The sequence below is a fragment of the Cydia pomonella genome, chromosome 7 (genome assembly GCF_033807575.1).
Source record: "Cydia pomonella isolate Wapato2018A chromosome 7, ilCydPomo1, whole genome shotgun sequence".
Lineage (NCBI taxonomy): Eukaryota > Metazoa > Arthropoda > Insecta > Lepidoptera > Tortricidae > Cydia > Cydia pomonella.
In genome coordinates this window covers 15,849,514-15,872,191 of record NC_084709.1, presented here as the reverse complement: position 1 = coordinate 15,872,191, position 22,678 = coordinate 15,849,514, and the positions used below count along the sequence as shown (strand labels likewise).

Here is a 22,678-nt window from a genome sequence, read left to right as displayed (position 1 = left end):
TAATCTGTGTTGAAAAAATCATTGCTCTAACTTCAAAAAGCGGCCAAGTGCGAGTCGGACTCGCCCATGAAGGGTTCCGTACCATTTATGACGTATTAAAAAAACTACTTACTAGATCTGGTTCAAACCAATTTTCGTTGGAAGTTTGCATGGTAATGTATATCATATATTTTTTTTAGATTTTTCATTCCGTTATTTTAGAAGTTACAGGGGGGGGGACACACTTTTTTTCACTTTGGAAGTGTCTCTCGCGCAAACTATTCAATTTAGAAAAAAATGATATTAGAAACCTAAATATCATTTTTGAAGACCTATCCTTAGATACCCCACACGTATGGGTTTGATGAAAAAAATTTTTTTTTTTAATTTTTATGACGTATAAAAAAAAAACTACTTACTAGATCTCGTTCGAACCAATTTTCGGTGGAAGTTTGCATGGCAATGTATATCATATATTTTTTTTAGATTTTTCATTCTGTTATTTTAGAAGTTACGGGGGGGGGACACACTTTTTACCACTTTGGAAGTGTCTCTCGCGCAAACTATTCAGTTTAGAAAAAAATTATATTAGAAACCTCAATATCATTTTTACAGACCTATCCATAGATACCCCACACGTATGGGTTTGATGAAAAAAGATTTTTTGAGTTTCAGTTCTAAGTATGGGGAACCCCCAAAATTTATTGTTTTTTTTTTCTATTTTTGTGTAAACATCATAATGCGGTTCATAGAATACATCTACTTACCAAGTTTGAACAGTATAGCTTTTATAGTTTCGGAAAAAAGTGGCTGTGACAGAATCGGACAGACAGACGGACATGACGAATCTATAAGGGTTCCGTTTTTTGCCATTTGGCTACGGAACCCTAAAAACCACGGTCGAGTACGTTTGTATGGAGAAATGTTCACTCCTGTTGCCTCTTAAAAGTGAAAAAAAAATTAGAGTCTACTCGACAAACTGAAACGGTGTAAAATAGAGATACTACTCCTAAAAATACGTGTGATATAGATTCACAATGATGTCTAGAAAATTGCATTCGGAGGGTTTATTAGCACACAAAAAATATCAAAGTTATCATCAAAAACAGGGGAAAAAGTAGGTATTTCTTATTTCCCCAATATCTCAAAAAGTATTGATATTTAAGAAATCAAAATTAATGTTGATGATGAGGATATTTCCAATAGAAAAGTCTGTACTTGCAGAACTGTATCTCGATTATTTGTACTTTTTATTTAGCGCTGAAAATAGGTATCCCTGCGTGATTTTGGGTATAGGCGCACGGCTTCAAAAAACAAGTACGTCACATTGAATATTTTTAAAGGTATTAATTAATACGGAAGAATAACTTTTCGAATCTAACGAAATAACGGTAATTTTTCTATGAAAGTCCATTTCGGGAGAAAACGATTTCCACTAACTAAATCTTAACAAATCACTTTGATTTTGATATCGATTGCTTCGGCATAACATATTCTAGGTTTATAAATTTCGATTTTTTGAAGAAAAAAAATGTTTTTTGTTGTGAAAAGTTTGAAAAAAAAAAGGAAAAACTATAAACCTAGTTTTTCATTGTGTCAATAACATACTAAAAAATCGTAGAGAATGGAAAATATTTAGAAGTGAAAAACGTTTTCTCTTTTTGTATATACGATCACGTGGTATATACTTTATGGTGTATTTTGAACACAGAGAATCTAGTACCGTTAGAAAAAATACTTAAATATTATTTTTCAACAAGTTAGGAATTTTTTTAATAACAAAATTTTCTAGAACTAACTTCTTCATTGTAAAACAAAGTAAATAGAATTATCTTTAAATCTATTTGCTTCGTGGAGTTTCATAGAGATACATGCTAGACAAGATCACGTTATAAAAGCTTCGAAATAATTAATAGTTTGCTTATGATATAGTTTAATATTTTACTATTTTATTTTTCATTTTTTGTTAGTTTTCACTATTATTCTAAAATTTCTTTTAAACAAAGTAATAATTTTATTAAATTTTTATGACGTGATCTTGTTAAGTAAGAAAGGCTCCACGAGGCGAAATATTTTAACAAAAAAGTAAAGACAAAAATTCGAGAAAAATGTGTTACTTAATAATTGCCTAACTTGTTGAAAAAATATTTTTAAGATAAAATTCTAACAGTATTACATTTTTTGACTCGTTTAATATACACCATATTTTTTCCAAATTATTAAATGTATATTTAATACGTTTAAAATAATATTTAATGTTACGCACTCGCTTTTTCACGCCGCGCACGTATCCCAAAAATGAGACGCGGAGGGCTATGTTCAGCGTTGAATAAAAAGTATAAATAATGGAGATATAGTTCTTTTTGATTGGAAATTTCCTCCTCTTAAATAATATTTTATTCAGATTTCTTAAATATTAATACGTTTAAGATATTGGGCAAAAATGAAATGTCTTCTTTTTCCGCCTTTTTTTGTCGACAACTTTTAAACTCGTTTGTGTGCTAATAAACGCTTCGAATACATTTTCTATACAACATTCCAAATCCATTTTGGTATCACACGTATTTTTAGGAGTAGTATGTCTATTTCAACATTTTGAACTTGTCGAGTAAACTATTAGATTCGAGATTTAGAGTCTGTGCGGAAATAGCACAATCGGAATAGAACAAACCTCGAAATCTGTTCGACAGTCCTGAAATTTGGTATGTATGTAAATAAAAGGCAAGATTCAGTAAGTATTTTCTATTGCAAGATGTGGGTTTTTCGCAAAGATATCGCACTTTTTGGTGTAGAATTTAATCAGCTTTAATGTTGTCTTACACCATTTTCCTAGATAACGTAGATTTTGAGGTAAACGCGAATTTCTCCAGGATGGTACACATTTTCCAACATGGCTGCGATTCCTCGCGGTCCCTAAACGTCAAATGGTATGGGCATGAATAAAGGGCCTTTTATTTACATACATAGGTACCCAATTTCAGGACTGTCCAAGAGATTTCGAGCTTTGTTCTATTCCGATTGTGCTAAAAGAGAAGAGTAGTGGAATGTATGGGGCCCAATACCTTCCACGACTCTTTCCGAAGAGACTCTAGATCGTGTGAAAACATGACACTAACCTTCCAATGAAACATGATGTTCTTATAGATGTTCTTTTTGTCGATATGTCAAAATCTGTCTTAGGACCCGTCTCTGATGGTAGAGAAGGGTCCTAAGCATAAGGAATATAAGGATATGCTTTATGTATTTACGTAAAAAAAACTTTCCATCGGAGAAGGGTCCTTATGCGCTATTGGACATGGATCAATAGGAACCTTACCGGATGGAAGGCCACAAATTATGATTTCAGAAACGGTATTATGCACCAGGCCTGTATTGATACGCATATGAAAGAAGGTTTAATATGATGGATTTAATTACATCAAGGGGGCTTACCAGCTTGCTTAAATAATTTCATCATGATTCACCATTGATTACCATTGTTAAAAGCTTGAATTAAATATACGTAGTAGGTCATTATAAAAGGTATTATTAATTGAAAACTTTGATCTGTCTGTGTTTTAAAAATTATACTTAATATTTTTTTATGTTGACACACGTAATAATTTTTTTTATCTGGAGTGTTAACCTGATTTTAATTACATATTGCAGGTCTCAACTAAGAGTAAAGCACGAAAGAATTTGTTCCGTTAAAACGGAAAAAATCATGAAATCTTTTTTTTTTTAATAAGAAGAGACGAATGCTGAAATTTAGTATAGTACTTACAAATGACGTGGCACATCTCCAGAAAAAAAACAGGTCGAAAAGCTATTAAGGGACAAGATGTTCCATTATCCTGCCACGGCCTTTACGAAGAGTATCCGGAGCCATACAACGCCACCTACACCACTGTCGAATTCTAGCATGAATTAAATCTTTACTGTGGATCATGTCATGTTGTATTACTTAAATAAATTATCCTGACTTCGCTTGTCTCATCTCGTGCCATGTGTTAGAAGAGATAAATAGGTACCTAGCCGCGTACCCAACGTTACAATCGTTAACGCTTCGTAGCGTAGTCATCTGTCTCTATCACTCTTCCAAATTAGTGCGACTGTGACAGTTGCGTTTCGTTCGCCACAGAGCGTGAACGATAGGCACGTTGGCTACGCGGTCTGTACCACGGGTGGCACTGATCGTCGCTAAACGTCCGTAGTTTGCTTAGATATTAAATAAGTACTACAAATAAATGACATGCAGTAATTCAAAGTTGCAGGGTCGGCAACGCGCATGTAACTCCTCTGGAGTTGCAGGCGTACATAGGCTACGGAGACTGCTTACCATCAGGCGGGCCGTATGCTTGTTTGCCACCGACGTAGTATAAAAAAAAAAAAAAAAAATTAAAAATTTAAGTATGGGCGGGTCCACACAGTGCGAAAATACGCGCGAGGCAATCTCCTCACACTCAAAACGGCCAGTGTAGACGTGCCTCGGCCGAGGCGGCAAGCTGGGGCGAGGAAAACGCGCGCGCCGTCGTATTGAATGAACTATTCAAATTAATATTTCACGCTTATTGTTTAGAATTGAAATTAAAAGTAAACAGCTACATGGGCAAGGTCACTTTGTCAGTAGAAAAAGGCGCGAAATTCAAAATTTGTATGGGAGATCGATTCTTTGTCCCCAAATATTTTTATTTGTAAAACTTTTCTACTAACAGAACGGGCTTGCCAGAATATACCTTCTTATGCACGAGATGGAGCGACGTAAGTATTGAGTTAGTAGTTTGTCGTATTGAGTATACATAAAGCTATTATTTAAATGAAATAGATATAATTTTAAGCCACGTCTGAGCGAGAAATATTAAAATATAACATTAGAATTAAAATTAATAATGAAGGTGTTAGTTCGCCGGTGTTCTAATAATATGTTAGTACAGTAATAAAATACAGCAAGTATTTATTGAGGGGGACTACGAAAATCGAAGATGTACCCTCAGAAAATGGACCCTCAGTCATTTTTTTTGTTTCATACATAATTTTTATATAGTCTGGCAAACTAATGTTAGAAGATAAAGGAGCCAAGTTAAAAAATCTATGAGAGATCGATCTTCCGCGTCTAGTTTCTAAATTTTCCGCCTTTCTCTACTATGTAACATTCGTTTGTCGGACGTCGACTACGACGAATATTTTGTAAAACAAAAGAAAATATTTACATATTTATTATAATAACCAGTAATCTTACGGTTTAGGTTTAATTTTCATTTGAATACTAATAACAACAGGTTTCTTAAATAGATCTACTAAGTCATTCCTAGTTTGTGATTTGATTTGTTGAAGCCTGCCCCCTCCGGCACCAGATATAAGTCTAGCTATTCTGTCGGAAGGGCATTCTACAGCTACAGAACAGATAATTTTTTCTTGAAGGTCCTCATAATACTCTAGCTCAATTTTGAGGTTATAAGGCAGCTCCTGAGCGAGGAAGTCCAAAAACTTGGCCCGCACTGCTTCTTCTATTAACGATTCTGGTGTTTGGTCAGTCCACTCTTCTGGAGAAAAGTGCAGGGAAGCAGGCTTGGCGTTGCTGATGAGGTAATCCTAAAAAATAAACAAGATTTGTATTTAGAATGGAAATATAGTAATTCTCTAAATAGGTATCCAAGTATTTTATTATTATTACATTCATGTTGTAATACAGGTGTAATACATGTTGTAATACGATGTTTATGACAAGAGTTCCAAGTATAAAGGCAAACAGTACAATTTCCAGTAAACTGGTAATTAGAGCATTTCGTACAAAAATAACAGGTGTGAAAGTGTTTTCATAGATGATACTGATTGTACCTGTGTTGTCTTAATTTTTAATAAAAATGTATAAGATTTCAAAGGAAATTAAAATACAGTATACCTATTAAGTGTGGTCTAGTTGACCAAGCATTAGCAAAGGTCTATGTTTCAGTTTGGGCAAAAATGCTTTTGTATTTCCGGATGTTGTCTTCTACAAGTCGTAATTTGACGGTAGAAATTTTGTGAGCTGGTTAAATGATTAAATATAATTTTCTTGTCAGTTTTTGGAAATTATCCAAAATGGCGGAGCCATAGACTTATTTAGTGCAAAGCTATCCTCGCGGGTTCTACAGCTCACAGAGCCACTAGTTTATTTTTAGCTTGATAAAATAGTTTTTGTACAAGTAGTAATAACATTAAATAACTACTAATAAACCTTTATGTCTTTTACTCCATCTCCGTTTAAAGCTGATACCAAGAAAATGTCAGAGAAGTGGCTATAACCCCTTTCTCTTTTCTTTTTTCTGCTATCAGTCTCAGGGTCTTGAACGGGGTTCCCAGCTATCATTCCATTGGTCAAATTCCTTATCACAGACAAGAGCTGTCTTTTTGAATCCAGTCTGTCTATCTGAAAATGAAAATAAAAATATAATTTAATTTTCTGGTCTATTGAATGTGGTAAAATTTAGTGGATCAGTAAATATGAATGTAAGAAGTTTAAGTTGAGGGTCAAGCAAATAGTATGCACTTCAAATTAACTACAAGAAAATTAAAGAGTGGAAAATACTTATTTAAATATTACACACTTATAAACCTAGTAAACTTTATTTCTTCTAAAAATAAACACAAATGCTAAAGGCAAACAATTTTAACATGTTAACTATCCCAATCTGAATTTGTAACCTCATGTCTCTGCTCTAATAGATGCTTGCCATGACCCATGTATGTGTATGAGGCATGGACTGTGAATTATGATCTCATCTTATGATTTTGGGGGTCCTTGCTGAAACACTTCGACCCATAGGGATCTTTTGTGTAGTTGCCTCCTTAGGAAAGATGACCATCTCCATGTGCCTGATGATGGAGCTCATGGGTAGCATTTTGAATTCCTTTGGTTTCAGATAGCCTTCTCCAAAGTCCTTCATTCATTGCAAGGATATGACATAAATACTTAAATACATAGAAAACACCCATGACTCAGGAACGAATATCTGTGCTCATCACACGAATAAATGCCCTTAACAGGATTTGAACCCAGGACCATCGGCTTCATAGGCATGGCTGAATACTGGATAGCTGTGCCTTTAATGCCTAACCTGGCAAAAATTACAATATGGTGGACAAATGATTGTCATTGTATTTAATAATTATTTTACTTAAAATTTTGTTTTTTCCTCACAAGTGTGATGAAAAACATTGTGTGTGCCATGGGCGGTACAAGAATTATGAATTTGTGTTAATTAAACCCTGACCTTCGCCTTCAGACTTAAAATTAACACTTGTTCGTAAATTCTTGGTTACTGCCCTTACTACACAATGTACTATTATGTGTCTTACTTTATCTAAGCATACTTATATACTTACTTTATTTATAATAAGAAAACTAGGTATCTTTTGCACACTATGCAGCATATTGACTACATCAGAGTGCAGGTTGTCTTTGATCCACTTGTTGGAGATGTCATGTACCACACCTATCACATCTGCACATCTTAGGCTTTTGTGACAAGCATTCATCATAGACTCTGGAAGCTTGTATCTGAAAAAAAAATGAAAAGTTGTGTTACAGATGGTATTTGATTTATTATGTTCCATGAACCACATAATACCATGCTTTACTGACATTTGTAATTAGATACAATCCAAATTAAAGATTTATAGCATTTTAAAATGCAGATATAATGAACCTCTTTAGTTAAATGTATATGTGAGAAGAAATTATTACCCTCAATTATGATGTTGAACAGAATTTTTTAAATCTAACTTACCCAAGGGCCAAGGGTAACTTACGAGAGTGATATTAGAGATTTACAGATTGAATTTTGCTTGTAAGAGATTGGAGAGAATAGTGTATTAAGGAAGCTACACTTGGAAGTCGAAATAAATGTTTCAAATATTTACCTTTTCTGTTCCTTTTCAGTAGCAACTCCTGGTGTGTCAAGAAATACAATTTGAGTGTCATTTTGAAAACACATTGCTCTTACTAACTTTGTGGTAGTGTGGACTTTATTTGAAGCAGCGCATATCTACAAAATGACAAACATGAAATCATACAAGGAAACTTAAGTGTTTTCCATTTAAAGTATTTTGGTATAGTTTTGAGGTTATGTCTCAAATTACGAAGTCTTACCGACGTACCTTTCTCTCGACAATGTTATTAATTAGAGTACTCTTCCCAGAATTAGGGGCACCAATTATGGCAACGTTTACAACTTTGTTAATAGTTTTACTCGCCTTTTCGGGCTGAGAGGAATAATAAACTGCGCGGAAGACGATTGCTTTACTGTATGTCTTACAAAAAGGACTCAACATGACTGTGGACATATTGCTATAGATAGATATGTTTATGACATTTCAAATAACACCTTATGAAAATGACAAAATATAAACTTTAACAACTAAAAACTCTTTAAGGATCATGGATCGGATCATAGACATACAATATCGGATTTATTGTCATCAATGACAGTTGACATTAACATATTTTGTGTTTTTTTTTTTAACAATTATGGCCTGGATGCGACTCCTTTAAGCCAAGTCTTTATTTTGTAATGTTACAACACTTCGTTCAGGGGACATTATTATTAAACACTTCACTTAATTCACTTGCAAGGATTAGTCTTTCAAATGCAAACACTTGGCATTTAAAGGATAAGCATAAGGTGTTCAACATCTGCAACGCTACCATTCTGGCAGTGAGGACATATACCATCGGCTATAAACGAAAATCTGGCTAAGAGAGCTGGTGCACAGTTGTGACCAAACCTCAATCTATTGATGGTGGTAATAAAGCTATGACTTCCCGTCTTAATCTTCTCCAGATTTTGTGAGTTATCGTATTGGATTGCTAAAGGGATTTTTAAACGTACCGGTATATCACCGATTTATTTACACAACCGAAATAGATAGAACAAAGCAGTAGAATAGGGTTGTTTCCATCTACAAATCTTAGGGCAGAATTGTATCCCAATAAATTCTTTTTGATTATAAAAACATGTTAAGCTACTTTTAGGGGACCTGTAATGACCATATTTTTATAAATATTGAATTCAAAACTGATATAAGATTATCAGGCCCGCAATAGGGTTGTTTCCAATTTTTTGAAACGCTTGTATTACGTTCTATATTAACTAAAAGTTGCCCTAAAATTCAACTTTTATACTAAAAACGGCTTTAAGTATGTTAAATTAACAAAATATATTTTGACAGAAGCTTTCGCGACAAAACGCTCTTTGAAAATTGTGTGACGTCACAGTTTACGGCTTGACACATAACTTCATACAGACGTAGAAGATACGAACTGTCAACTGACATTTGTCATTTGTTGTTTATCGCCTGTCAACAGTGTCAATCCGAGAGTTGTGACGTCATCAGAATCTTCAATGACGTTTCGAGTTTGGTCACGTGACGTGTGCCAAAAGATATTTTAAATCCAATATTTACAAAAATATGGTCATTACAGGTCCCCTAAAAGTAGTTTAACACGTTCTTATAATCAAACAATTCTGCCCTATGATTTGTAGATGGAAACAACCCTATTAGCGCTGGGGGAGGCAACACGTTGAACGTGGTTCGCGGTAGGGCCTTCGATTTTTACGGTAGGCCCCCAGATATTCCGTGAAACGAAAACGATTATCAGGGCCCGAATTTGGGACTGATTTGCGGTCCGAAATCGGGAAGTGTAATTTGCGCTATAATGGACAAAATGTCACATCTGTAGAGCACTTAAATATAAAAGCGTTTTGCATTTCTAACCACATGTTTGCCTACTCGCGTTGATATTGGTTGCTTTATACACGGATAAGGTTAAGCTAAATATAAAACGTCTATAAAATTGTAACTTTTTCGCAAGACCGAATTTTTCGTTTCACTTTTCAGTTTTGGTAGCGGAGTGGTTTTACTTAATTAATTAATTTATATTAATAATAACGCAGTCTAAAACTGAACTTATAAAGCCCTATTCGTTAACATAAGTCCAATAGTGGCGTTATCATAAAGTAGCTGTGTGATTTCAACTCACCGGCATGATTTTACTCAGGTAAATTACTTCAGCTGAAGTCACTGGTACTTAAATAAACTAATATATAATTCGTACAAAAGCAAACCTCGTTTATATTCATATTACTTGTTCCAGAAATGTCAGAGATAAAGTATAAAAAAGAAATTTTGTCAGCGATAGACCATTTGCGTTCAAGGAAATCGAGACCAGACATCAACCGAATTTGCAAGTTTATGTTAAAGTGCTACAAAGTTGCCCCGAAATACACTAAAGCAGATCTTAAACGTTGCCTAAAGGAGAAGAGCGTTTATAAAGTTGATTATAAAGATAATGAGAGCTATAGAAACGCTGCTAAGTGGCGAAGGAAATCAAGCCAAAACAACAGTAAGAATTTTACGTATATACTTAATCAGGTCATCACAAAGGTTACGACCGAAAAAATATAATGCAAAACTTTTAATAAAAAAAATAGCCATTATTTGAAAGCTTGTTTTATACCAATTCACTCAAACATGCTCAAATCTTTTTTAAAAAGACCCAGCAACTTTTTTTCTGTATATGACAGAATTATGCATAACTGAGACAGCAACTTACATTAAATTATATCATAAACAATTCAGCATTAAATAAGGTTAAAACCATATGATACTATGAATAAGGATCTGTGCCTATTACTTTTTTATCAGTAATATCTTTGTGACAGAACTTATGACCTGACTAAATACACTAATACATCATACATTGAAATATTATTAAGAATATACTTTTGACAGGTAGACTGAATTAATATTTTATCATCAAACTTATATCATTTAATAATACATATTACAAGTCAACTGCATTAATTTTTTTGTTCTTATGCATGTAAATTTGGTTCTAGAAATGTCATCAGCAATAGCAACAAGTGAACGACGTATAATTACCTCAGCAATAGCCACTCTAATCTATCAAGATCAGAGTTACCTGGAGAATGGGATTGCATTTGATGAACTTGTACAGGAGGCTGCTTCACAAGAATCTAAATACTCCAAGAAACAGTTGGAGACCATTGTAAATAAAGAGTTGTCTTCGGGTAGTCTTGTAAAGCTACCAAATGGAAACTTGGCATTGGGCCCTGCCGATCATGATGGTGACAGTTCAGACAGCTTTAAATTTGACTACAATGTTGAGTCAAATACTAAGGTATGTAGGGATTTGTTATATTTGAATGCTTTCAGTTGTGGTGTCCCATCACAACAACCAACTTAAAAATAATTGAACATTTAATTTTTAAATATATTATTTACGATACAAGTGCAGAAAATAGGAAATTCGCAGCAAGTGGTGATAAATTAAAACACAACCGAAGGGAGTGTTTTAAATCAACACGAGTTGCAAATTACCTATTCGCATGTGTATTGTACAACATTATACAGTACATATGGGTGTTTAAAGTTTCTACATATGCGCGCATGCACAGATGCAGGAAACTAGTATGTACTGTAAAATATATTCAAAAACCTATACACCATTGCAGATAGGATTAGACAGAAGGAAAAATGGTTCTATGGTTCAATATGAACTTGGTTCTAAATAAAATATTGAAGAAAATATTTCTACACAATTTAACCACCAATCATTTTAGCGACTCACAAGGTGTATAAGGGTGTTTTCTAAAATAAATATTTAAAATATTGTAAACCAGATTTTTTACAAATCTGGACTTTCTTGGGCTCATTCTACTCTGAATCGTTCGCATTCTCAATCCTACCATTTATAAAAAAATGTCCCAAAATGTCCATTCCATTATGTCACAATTTAGCGTGAAAAAATTTCGGTTATTCCCACTAGTTACCACCAAGTTGTTACCAGTGTTTTTTTTTCCCAGTACTTACCACTGGTAAAAGGTGGGATTTTTTTCCTAGCAGTTACCACCAGTGTGTTTGTGTTGGTAAATGTGCATCCAAGGCACCAAAACTTGTAAATGCCACTGTAGGCAGTACCCCCAACATGAAGACTATTACGCTCAACGCGTATATTTTTGTAACGTTTCATGTGAAGGTATTCGTTTTTTGACTGGTTGATCCTGAGACCTAATCTCCGCGGTTTTGAAAGAAATCCAAAGTCTGAATAAAAAAAAATTGTATTTAATCATTAAACCTGCTCACATAATTTCACTACAATCGGTTAAGTATTGCGACCTATAGGGGAGTACATCCGGACTTACGAAAGCATTTTTGCCAAAGCTGAAACATTGGCTAGTGCTCGGTCAAAAAAATGATCAAACTCATCAAGTCATCGCTTTAGGCGCTTAGCTCACTGGATCCGATTCGCTCGTCGCTCCAATGTTTAAGTGAGAAAACGCTATGCGCGTATTATCGCGCTAAGCGCCTAAAAGTCCTAAAAATCTGCATTAGGAAATAAAATAAAAAGATGATGTTATAAAGTGGTCAATTTCGCCATATAAAATCTAAAGGGTTATTTAGTAAATCCTCCAAGGATGTTACAATAAGATTTTTTTTGTGTCACCTTTTTTCAGGTAATTTTATGTGACATTGATGTCATTTCTGTCAAATTTATAATAACAATACCCAATCGGGAAAATTAATTTCTTTTCCAGATGACTTCTTCAGCAAATTCTTCATGCCGATCATCACCCCAACGAATGCGAGGGCGGCCAAAAAAAACGCGGCGGCGGGTCCTCCAGCACTGGGCCAAGCAATAGCATGACTAGAAATGCGGGCGTCCGAGTAGGTGAAAGACGAAAAATGGCCAAAAAAGTCTTTGACCCATCAGACAACAATGTTCCTAGCAAACGCAAAAGAGGTAGACCGGTAGGGTCCCTCAACAAGAGCACTATTAAAAAGCGCCTTCTAATTACGGGGCAGGGAAACAAGGACAAAGAAGGTACACCCGTCTCTGAAAGCCAAATGTCTTTAGACGGAAGTGGCGATGAACTGGAGCAAGATGAACCATCACCCCATGAGACTTCTGGAGGAGTTTGCTCAGTATGCCATATTCAAAAATCTCGCGGGTCCAATGATAGGCTTATTGAATGCCGAGATTGCAATAATAAGGCACACTTAAACTGCCTGCATTCAGGATCTGGCATATTGAAACCTAGGCCAGATAATACCTGGCAATGTCCACATTGTAAAACCTGTGTAGTTTGCTGTGAGACTAATGATGCTGTAAGTTTCATAAAAATTATAATAATTGTAATACATAAAAGCCACCAGTTTTCATGATCTCTAACTGCAGGGTAAAGGACCAGCAACCACACTATGGCGAAAACGTAACACGTTGCGTATACGCAGTGGTGTGGTCGAACCTTTACACCAATATGCTTTTAGAATATGCTAAAAAGTTGTGAGTTTTTCTTTTATATATTTCTTGTTTATTTAATTGATTGCAAACGTTTTCAGGGAATATTAACAGTATGCAGCATATGTTCAGATGCATATCACGCGCTTTGCCACACTCCACGAATCCCAGAGCGTCAGAAAGCGTGGGACCAATGGGAATGTAACAACTGCCTTGAGTCACGACCCACAGTGGTCGGCTCCCCGGCTATCATTCCTAGCAGCCTAGAGTACAGTATTCGAGGATCTCCTCCGGTCGAGCCATTCCTAAAACCCCATGAGTTGGACAGATCTGAATCTAAACTTGCGGAAGATGTGCCTATTGATCCAAGGATACCTGATATAACTAATTGGACAACAGATGATGTATATGACTATTTTATGGAGAATTTTGCAGAAGCTGCTCCATTGCTAAAGGAACAGGTAAACAATTTTCTTCATAATACTAATATTTATGGCTATGCAGGCTATGCTCACAATAAGACTCTTGGCATCCGACAGAAGGATTGTCCTTCTCTAGTCTCTACGTGCGTATTGTATTTCTTAAGAGAAAATGTGCCAAAAATATGTATACACTACCTTAATATATGAGTAATGAAGTCGTGTATACATATTTTTGGCACTTTTTCGTATCAATATTTTCACACGTGACCGTACCAGCTGCACCCCTTCTCAGATTTGAGAATGTTTGGTAAATATTTCCGTCACGCTAAAGGGGGCGGTTCCTTAAATTCGTGCGATAAGGGCAAATGCAGCTTAGCGGAAAAATCCTTCGTAAAAATCTCAGAAAATGAGGATTAGTTCTCGACATTTTCCTCCTCCAAATCTTAACCAATAGCCGCTCAGGCGAGGAAAACGCGCGCGCCGCCTCGGCCGCGGCACGTCTACACTGGCCGTTTTGTGCGTGAGGAAATTGCCTCGCTCTCAGTGGACCCGCCTAATTGTAACGCAATTTTGGAAACGGAATGCGAAACTGTGTCAGGTGTCTGACCGTTTTTATTTTTGAGTTTATTGTTGCCGATTTTATATGCTAGGCGTCTGTTAAGAAAAAGCAAATCTAAGGCTAAAATCCGGAGAGGAAAATGCTGAGAACGTTTGTGTGCAAAAATTACCACTAATGTTTCCTCTTAAGGATGATTACCAAGAATACTGTAATAAATAATGTTTGTGTGATGTGTTTCAGGAATTCGATGGACATGCATTGAGCATGGCACGGCGAGCGGACATCGTGAGAGGCTTGGGACTGCCTCTCGGTCCAGCACTCAACTTATACCGCATTGTAGTCAAGCTACAAACGAGGAAAGACGACTGGACAATGTGTTGGGGTTAACTCTCTAATACCCCCCAGGTACAACGAGCTATAAAATTGCATGTGACAATTATGAACTCATTCATAAATCGGCCATACAATTATGCGGTTGGGTGTAATCATCATCCATACTGGTAATTGACAATAGGTAAACCGTATTGCAGACTTACGGTGTTATTGATATAAGCGCTACAAGCCTCAATTAATATTAATTGTTTGTCTTAATCTGTCATTATGAGTTATGTGCTTATTTGTTAGAAAGCGATAGAACATAAATAAAGTAATTGAGGTTTGTAAAGTTTTATGAATAAGGGGGATAAGGTCCACAGATGGTTATACGTCCGCCAAACATAACGTGCCGATGGAGGCGTACATCACAAGGATGCGTGGTTCAAACGTGAGCGAGAGGAAACTAGTGAGAGTCAGAATCGCGGGTGTACCTAAATAAAATCAAATGAAAAGCATACCATATTTTTGTACCTAATTTGTACTGTTTAGTACCTCGTTTAAAAAAATTTGTACCTCACGGTACGTAAAGTTATGATCAAAAAACAGGTCACCCGCCATCCTGACAGTCAGAATGGCGGGTGTACTTTATTACGCTATGTTCCCGTGTTTATTGATAAATTCTATAAAAAGCCAAATTTTTGTACCTTCATATTCAATTATAATATGAGTCATTTTATTTGTGCTTTCCAAGTTTTACTCATTTTATATTTTGCTTGCTATTACAATTTTGCAGGCGTTATAATTTTTCAAGTTATCGATTTAATTTTTAAGAAAAAACGCTAAGGCACAATTATTTTTATTACGCCAGGATTTAGTACCTTCAATGTTTAATCTGTTAAGTTCAAATAACTCAGAAAATCATGTCTTAAAAATGATTTTTCTTAGGAAGATTTCTTTGAATTAGCGCCTAGTCTTTTTTAACGCTAAGGTAAAATTATTTTTATTACGCCAGGATTTAGTACCTTTAATGTTTAATCTGTTAAGTTCTAATAGCTCAGAAAATCATGTCTTAAAAATGATTTTTCTTAGGAAGATTTCTTTGAATTGGCGCCTACCCTTTTTTAAGACATGATTTACTGAGTTATTTGAACTTAACAGATTAAACAGTAAAGGTACTAAATCCTGGCGTAATAAAAATAATTGTACCTTAGCGTTTTTTCTTAAAAATGAAATCGATAATTTGAAAAATTATAACGCCTGCAAAATTGTAATAGCAAGCAAAATATAAAATGAGTAAAATTTGGAAACCAAAAATATAATGACTCGTATTATAATTGAATATGAAGGTACAAAAAAGGTACAAAAATTTGGCTTTTATAGAATTTATCAATAACCACGGGAACATAGCGTAATAAAGTACACCCGCCATTCTGACTGTCAGGATGGCGGGTGACCTGTTTTTTGGTGATAACTTTAAGTACCGTGAGGTACATTTTTTTTTAAAGGAGGTACTAAATAGTACAAATTAGGTACAAAAATATGGTATGGTCTTCATTTAATTTTATTTAGGTACACCCGCCATTCTGACTCTCACGGAAACTAGTATAAGTGAGAGGTTTGGCTTAGTGATTTATGCCCACATCGGCACGTTGTTTGGCGGACGTATAGTTAAGTGTTTTTGTGTCTACCTTCAAAGAGAATTAAAAAGAACAAGAGTGCTCACTCTATACAACGGTTTTGTTACCAAAAATACTATTTTCGTCGTCTACATCTACATGATTTTCCGCTAATATTATAATCAGAGTAAGCGGAGCTCTATTTTCAACTACTACGCTTACTCTGGTTATAATATTAGCTGAAAACGTTGAGCATTAGACTTTTTGTTTGTAGGGACATCTATTGTCGAGTAGCAGTACTGAGAATTCCGCTACTTGACGCTAGATGTAGACTACGAAAATAATAGTATTTTTGGTAACAAAATCGTATGGAGTGAACACTCTTCGTCTTCTTAGTTCTATTTGCTACCTTGAAGTTTGAATATACGTGATTTTCATTTATATTGCTCGATTTTATTATAAGCGTTGAGATGAAGATAATGAAACTTGAACTTCGCCGTTTTTGCTAAGACATGCTCAGGTTACGTACATTATCACGGTAGAATACTAAACGGGGTCTGGATTGTTTGCCATTCAGGTAATGGCAACTAAAAAATAACCCCTTTGACCAAATGACTAACTCGGCTACAACAATGTAGTGTAGCGTTTTCGTAGGAAATATAAATTGTGGTATGATGAGAAATATTTTCAGTAATCGTAAGCTCCAATTGATATATGCTAAGTATATATTTGTATGTAATGTCGTAAAGGCCAAACCACACCACATGCGTAATGGAGCACGGATCCAGCTTGTAGCATCGTCTGACCAAGCTAACTTTGCATGGCATTTGCAATCACTAAGTGTGGCAATGTCACATTTTTTTGAAAGCATGACATTTATAATGACACTCCCCACTTTGCTCGCTACCGAATCCAGTAGCCTTACAACTGCCTTGTGTCACTGACATATTCGCTGTCTGCGCAACTTACTTTCTATACATCTGGCTCGCTAATATGATGCTCATTTTTGTATATATATTAAAATGTTACTATTAGGAATTTATAAGGGATCTCATAACTAAATAACAAATGAAGCTGAGTAAGATAAAAAAAGGGTAATAAAACTGCCTCATTGTTGAAAGCTAGTGATTTTTATTACTGTTTTAAAAAAGAATGAATATACAACAACACAATATAAACAATACTAATAAAACAACACCGTGAACTGAATAGAGAAAAGACAATTGTCATTTTCCATTGTTTTACTTTAAATAATTATTATTTACTAGGCAAATGCGAGTAAAGCTATTTAGTTCATATGAGAGATACTTATTTATTGGCAATACATGAATCACATGTTAAATGGGCTAAAAGGTGTAATTTAAACTAAATAAGCTATAATTTAAAAATCATACTTTAATAGCAGTAAAAGTATTTAATAAACAACAATAATCATAATATTATACTTCTAACACTAAGCCACATTTTCAGTAATAAATGTATCTAAATATACAGTACAAAATAAATAATCAGATTAAGGTACTTATCTCTGTCCGTGGCGCTGGTAGCACAACAAGTGACCGCTCGCCAGCGAGCATCATCCTCTTATACCTGGTTCAGGTAAATGGCATGATCTACTCGTTTCTTCGCCTACCGACATTATGCCGTATTTTAAATGTTTGAATAAAATGTACCTTAAAATGCGATTTCATAATGGCAAATCCAACACGAGCATAGTATGACTTCTCTCAAATGATTATTACGCATTATCTGTTAAAGCCGTTTATTTTGTACGAGCGGTGGGCTCCCGTTTTAAGCGCGTGCAAAAGCAACAATGTCGTTTAAAAAGCGGCTGTACGGTGGTGGTTTTAAGGTTCTAATCTATGTACATGTTTTGATAATGTAGGACGATTGACCACGTCAATGTAGGCTACCGCTCATATTATTACATACTTTTGTAGGAGTAAAAATCATTTGAGAAAATTCATACTTACGAGCGAGATGCATAGAAAGTAAGTTACGCACACGCTAGCCAATATGTCAGTGTCAAAGTGGTGGTGGCCGTACGGTCATTTTTTGCAGCATACGGGAAACGTGCGCAGTGCAGTTATACCGAAACAAGTTTTTCTCAATTGTATTTGCAAATGTAATATGAACTTCTATATTTTGGTATTTATGTACATAGTAATACAGGCTAAGTGTGTTATAGGTACATGGTGATTGACACCCGCTGAGTAATTTATTATACTGCCCTTAAAGTAAATAATTAAATACATCCTGTATCATTATCAAACATTGTAAAAAGTGATTTTGTACTTTTTTGTCAATATTGCAATAAAATGTTACAAATGATGAAAGCCATTTATTTTTAGTGTTTTTCTTTACAAATATGATTACCATGGACAAGTTAAATTTACCTACTATTGTTTAACTGGCAATTAGTGTACAGTAGGCTCAATTTATTTGTGTTTAACAGTCATAATCATAAATAATCATGGGCACCAGCGGCATGTGAGCGGCATCCTCTCTAGAGAACAAAATTTCTAACTATATGTATGCACCTTGGCCATCGGCCTTATGAACTGCCTACCTATTCGCACGTGTTTTGTACAAGAGACGATGACCTCCTGCTTCGAAGGCAGGGTCACTATCGACCGGCTATTGAGGATGGGGTGGGGGAAGGTTACCCAAACTGCTCAAGGTTGATTCAAGCTCAATACTCCAATCCAACAGAGAGTAACAGGAAAAGAAAAGAAGTTTATATCACCAAGCGTCAAACGAATTTTACTACTTTTTACATATATTTTCTATAACTATATACATAATATTTACATTACATTCTTTACATCACAGAACAGGTTGTGCTCAAGTAACACTAGGAAACTCCAGGGAGGATTTTTGTAGTTACTAAAAATGTCCGATTAAGACAGAGTGATGAACCCTACGTGTTACACCCCCTCTGCAGAGCATGCATGGTGGCAGGAGACAGCTGCCCACGTCATTCTTGAATGCCCAGGGTTGGCAGAGTACCGGACACAATACCTCGGTTCGCCGGGGTCTCTCCCAGTAGTCGTCGGCAACATCAAGGGTCTGCTAGGCTTCTTGGTAGAGTTGGGTTAGCAAGAGTAGTGCTGACAACCCACTACGCAAAATAGGCGCGAAATATGACGTCGAGTTGCGGACACCAATAAGACAGAGTTATAACTTGCTACCTGTGGAGTCTACCTTAATCACTTTTAGCCATCTATGTTGGGCCGTTGGTTGATGGATTTGGTTATTTTGGTCCATGTTGATGCTATAATTGTACTTAATTTGACAATTATTTGTATGCATTTTTTTAATCTGACGGATACTGTGTTCCGAACTTGTAACCTATTCTCCACCATCCAACAAACCAACATAGATAACTAAAAGTGATTAAGGTAGACTCCATAGGTAGCAAACTAACACTCATATTTTAATCTGTCAAGTAACTACAACAATCCCCTCTTGGGCTTCCTTACCATATGGTAAATGCATCAATATTGATCAAAATGTTTTACATAAGATAAAAATACGTTAAATAACATTGTTGCGCCATTTATGTAAAACACCCTGTATTTTGTTGGTAAAAAATAAAAGTTGATGAACTGTACTGGTGGCCAAAACATGCAGTCACCCTGGAACAAAGTTGTTATAATTAATAATAACATTATTTCACTATACCTCTCGCATCGTCAAATGATGGTCTCTATGACAGCTTCTTCAAGTCTCTTTTGGTTGAGCTTATTCTAAAAAATAACTGAATAAATATGTGTTTACCATATTCCTATTATTTAAATGTTGCATTAGGCACGTCCACACATAAACCGGCCAGTGTAAACATACGTCGGCCAAGGCACGAGAAAAATTGCCTCACTCGTATGTTCGCTTTGTGTGGCCTATTTCTAAATAAATTAATGTGCTAAATTACAAAAAAAATGTCTACTAACAATTTATTACAGCTACTCCATATAAAAATCTAAAACTGTCATAAGTATCATTTGACGTGTGTGAGGTATAACGTCCTGACAACCAACATCCTACATGTATTAACCATACACCAGGGATTTGGGTGCAGAAACAATTAGAAATAAAACACTCACTAGGTATGTGTACTTGAACTTGTATGCAATCTCATCCTTTGTTTGTTGAGTGCTTTTGTTTTCTAGCATGCCCATTCCAATAAAGAAAAGTAAAATAGTTGCAGGTGATGCAAACAGTTGATCATAAGCTATTTTTTTGAAAACTGTCTTTATTTCAGCACCAGGTAGTATTTTGTCTAAATATATATAATAGTAGTGGTGTAATGGACCCATAAGTATTCCTACAATTAACATTCTTGCTGAAACATAAAAAATAATATACTATTATCATATAGGCCTCATTTAACTACAATATTTTGGTATACTTTCTGTGTAAAAATACCTGATCTAGCCCAATCATATCGTGTTTTCAGATATTCAGATCGATATTCAAACTCTTGCTGTGCCAAGTCTCCGACAAACATAAATATCCCTGATGTTAAGCTGTTGGTAATTAGCAAGTTCTTTGGTTTGAAAAGTACTGCTATACCGCGATTGAATGCTGAAATGGACCTATGTTGGCTCCTGATAGGGCTCGCAGCCTGTAGGAGCCTCATGCCACACGCAGCATGCATTATGATATCAGGAGCACAACAGTTTTAATTCTGCAAATAGACACTTATATTAAGAATGTTCATCAGAAACACATGCCATTACGCTAATTGCCATAAATCCCATAAGCTTATGTAAACATTTAAATATCCTTGAAATACGGCGAAACCGAATTATGATATTAAATTAAAGATAGACCATTAACTACAAATATCCATTACTTACAGCGAGAATATATAAATCCGTGTTACCACATATTTTTACTCATTATGGATCCACTCACTCTCCACAAAAATGAAATAATGCGCCTAAATATACATTTTTTTGCTGAAAAATAGACATTGTCAAGGTTGAATGAAATGTCAAATATGACAATTTAAAAATCATGAATCAATTATAACTGGATCAGGCATGAACGGGGGGAAGGAGAAATTACCAAACGACAAATGACGGGATAGTCTATATGTATATTTTACATAGATGGTAGGATCAACTAGATGCGATATACGCGTGCGCCCGTGAGGGATAGAACATACGCATTGCGCCAAATAAAAAACACGTGTTAACTTTCCTAACATACCAAAAATAAACTACGTAAATTGATCCCACGATAAGCCATACCAAAATTTACAGTAGGGAATAGGGTTGTTTCCAATTTTTTGAAACGCTTGTATTAAACGCTATATTAACTAAAAGTTGCCCTAAAATTCAACTTTTATACTAAAAACGGCTTTAAATATGTTAAATTAACAAAATATATTTTGACAGATGCTTTCGCGCCCAAAACGCTCTTTGAAAATTGTGTGACGTCACAGTTTACGGTTTGACACATAACTACATACACACGTAGAAGATAAGAACTGTTAACTGACATTTGTCATTTGTTGTTTATCGCCTAACTGTCAACAGTGTCAATCCGAGAGTTGTGACGTCATCAGAATCTTCAAAGACGTTTCCAGTTTGGTCTCGTGACGTGTGCCAAAAGATATTTTAAATTCAATAATTACAAAAATATGGTCATTACAGGTCCCCTAAAAGTAGTTTAACATGTTCTTATAATCCAAAAGGCTGGCTACATGCCCATCCTTCACCTAATACTGGTACTTTCTTGGATCCGACCTCCCTAAGACTGGCGACTGGTTTGCGACTCGGGGTTTCGGTATGTATGCCACATATATGCTCTTGTGGCACGGACGTGGACCGACTGGGACACCACGGATTATCTTGTCAAAAAAGTGCAGGTCGTTTTTCAAGACATGCGTCGCTTAATGACATAATTCGTCGATCTCTTGCCACCATCAATGTGCCTGCTCTTCTTGAGCCAACTGGCATTATCAGGGATGATGGCAAGAGGCCTGATGGGGTGTCCTTGGTTCCTTGGAGCTTGGGACGGATGTTAGTGTGGGATGCTACCTGCGTAGACACACTGGCACCGTCCCACCTCCAACGGACTAATGTAAAAGCGGGCGCAGCGGCGGAAAGCGCCGAAATTTTGAAACGTAATAAATATAAGAGCCTCGGTAGAGAGTACCATTTTGTACCTTTTGGCGTTGAAACACTAGGTCCATGGGGTCCCAGCGCGCACAAGTTTTTTGGAGAAATCGCGAAACGTCTGGTTGACGTAACTGGTGACCGAAGAGCTGGCGGCTTCCTCGCACAACGTATCAGTATTGCGATACAACGAGGAAATGCCGCCAGCATCCTTGGTACAATGCCTCAAGGGCCTATTTTAGATATAAGCTAGTTATAGTAATCATCTGTATATATCCATTATGTATATTGTTCTTGTCAATAAAAAATTTTCCTTTTTAAAATCCAAAAGAATTTATTGGGATACAAGTCTGCCCTAAGATTTGTAGATGGAAACAATC

General features: G+C 35.6%; 3 protein-coding genes across 3 annotated transcripts; 1 reads left to right on the top strand and 2 right to left on the bottom strand.

The window, feature by feature from the left end:
* Nucleotides 1-5,159: 5,159 nt before the first annotated feature.
* On the bottom strand, nucleotides 5,160-8,382 carry LOC133519981 (GTPase Era, mitochondrial-like). Its single transcript, XM_061854201.1, has 5 exons — nucleotides 8,098-8,382; nucleotides 7,861-7,985; nucleotides 7,324-7,498; nucleotides 6,176-6,367; nucleotides 5,160-5,550 (listed from the first exon to the last, which is right to left on the bottom strand). The coding sequence occupies exons 1-5, from the start codon at nucleotides 8,281-8,283 to the stop codon at nucleotides 5,194-5,196; spliced, it is 1,035 nt and encodes a 344-aa protein (XP_061710185.1). The 5' UTR covers nucleotides 8,284-8,382; the 3' UTR covers nucleotides 5,160-5,193.
* A 1,106-nt stretch (nucleotides 8,383-9,488) lies between these two features.
* LOC133519980 (histone-lysine N-methyltransferase 2D-like) lies at nucleotides 9,489-15,217 on the top strand. Its single transcript, XM_061854199.1, is given in 7 exon segments — nucleotides 9,489-9,997; nucleotides 10,094-10,342; nucleotides 10,839-11,140; nucleotides 12,558-12,617; nucleotides 12,619-13,128; nucleotides 13,363-13,722; nucleotides 14,483-15,217. Coding segments are annotated over 6 exon segments (1,626 nt in total). The 5' UTR covers nucleotides 9,489-9,997; nucleotides 10,094-10,095; the 3' UTR covers nucleotides 14,630-15,217.
* Nucleotides 15,218-18,909: 3,692 nt separating this feature from the next.
* Nucleotides 18,910-21,417, bottom strand: LOC133519978 (mpv17-like protein 2). Its single transcript, XM_061854197.1, has 4 exons — nucleotides 21,033-21,417; nucleotides 20,599-20,860; nucleotides 20,277-20,515; nucleotides 18,910-19,811 (listed from the first exon to the last, which is right to left on the bottom strand). The coding sequence occupies exons 2-4, from the start codon at nucleotides 20,828-20,830 to the stop codon at nucleotides 19,671-19,673; spliced, it is 612 nt and encodes a 203-aa protein (XP_061710181.1). The 5' UTR covers nucleotides 20,831-20,860; nucleotides 21,033-21,417; the 3' UTR covers nucleotides 18,910-19,670.
* Between the last annotated feature and the right edge of the window lie 1,261 nt (nucleotides 21,418-22,678).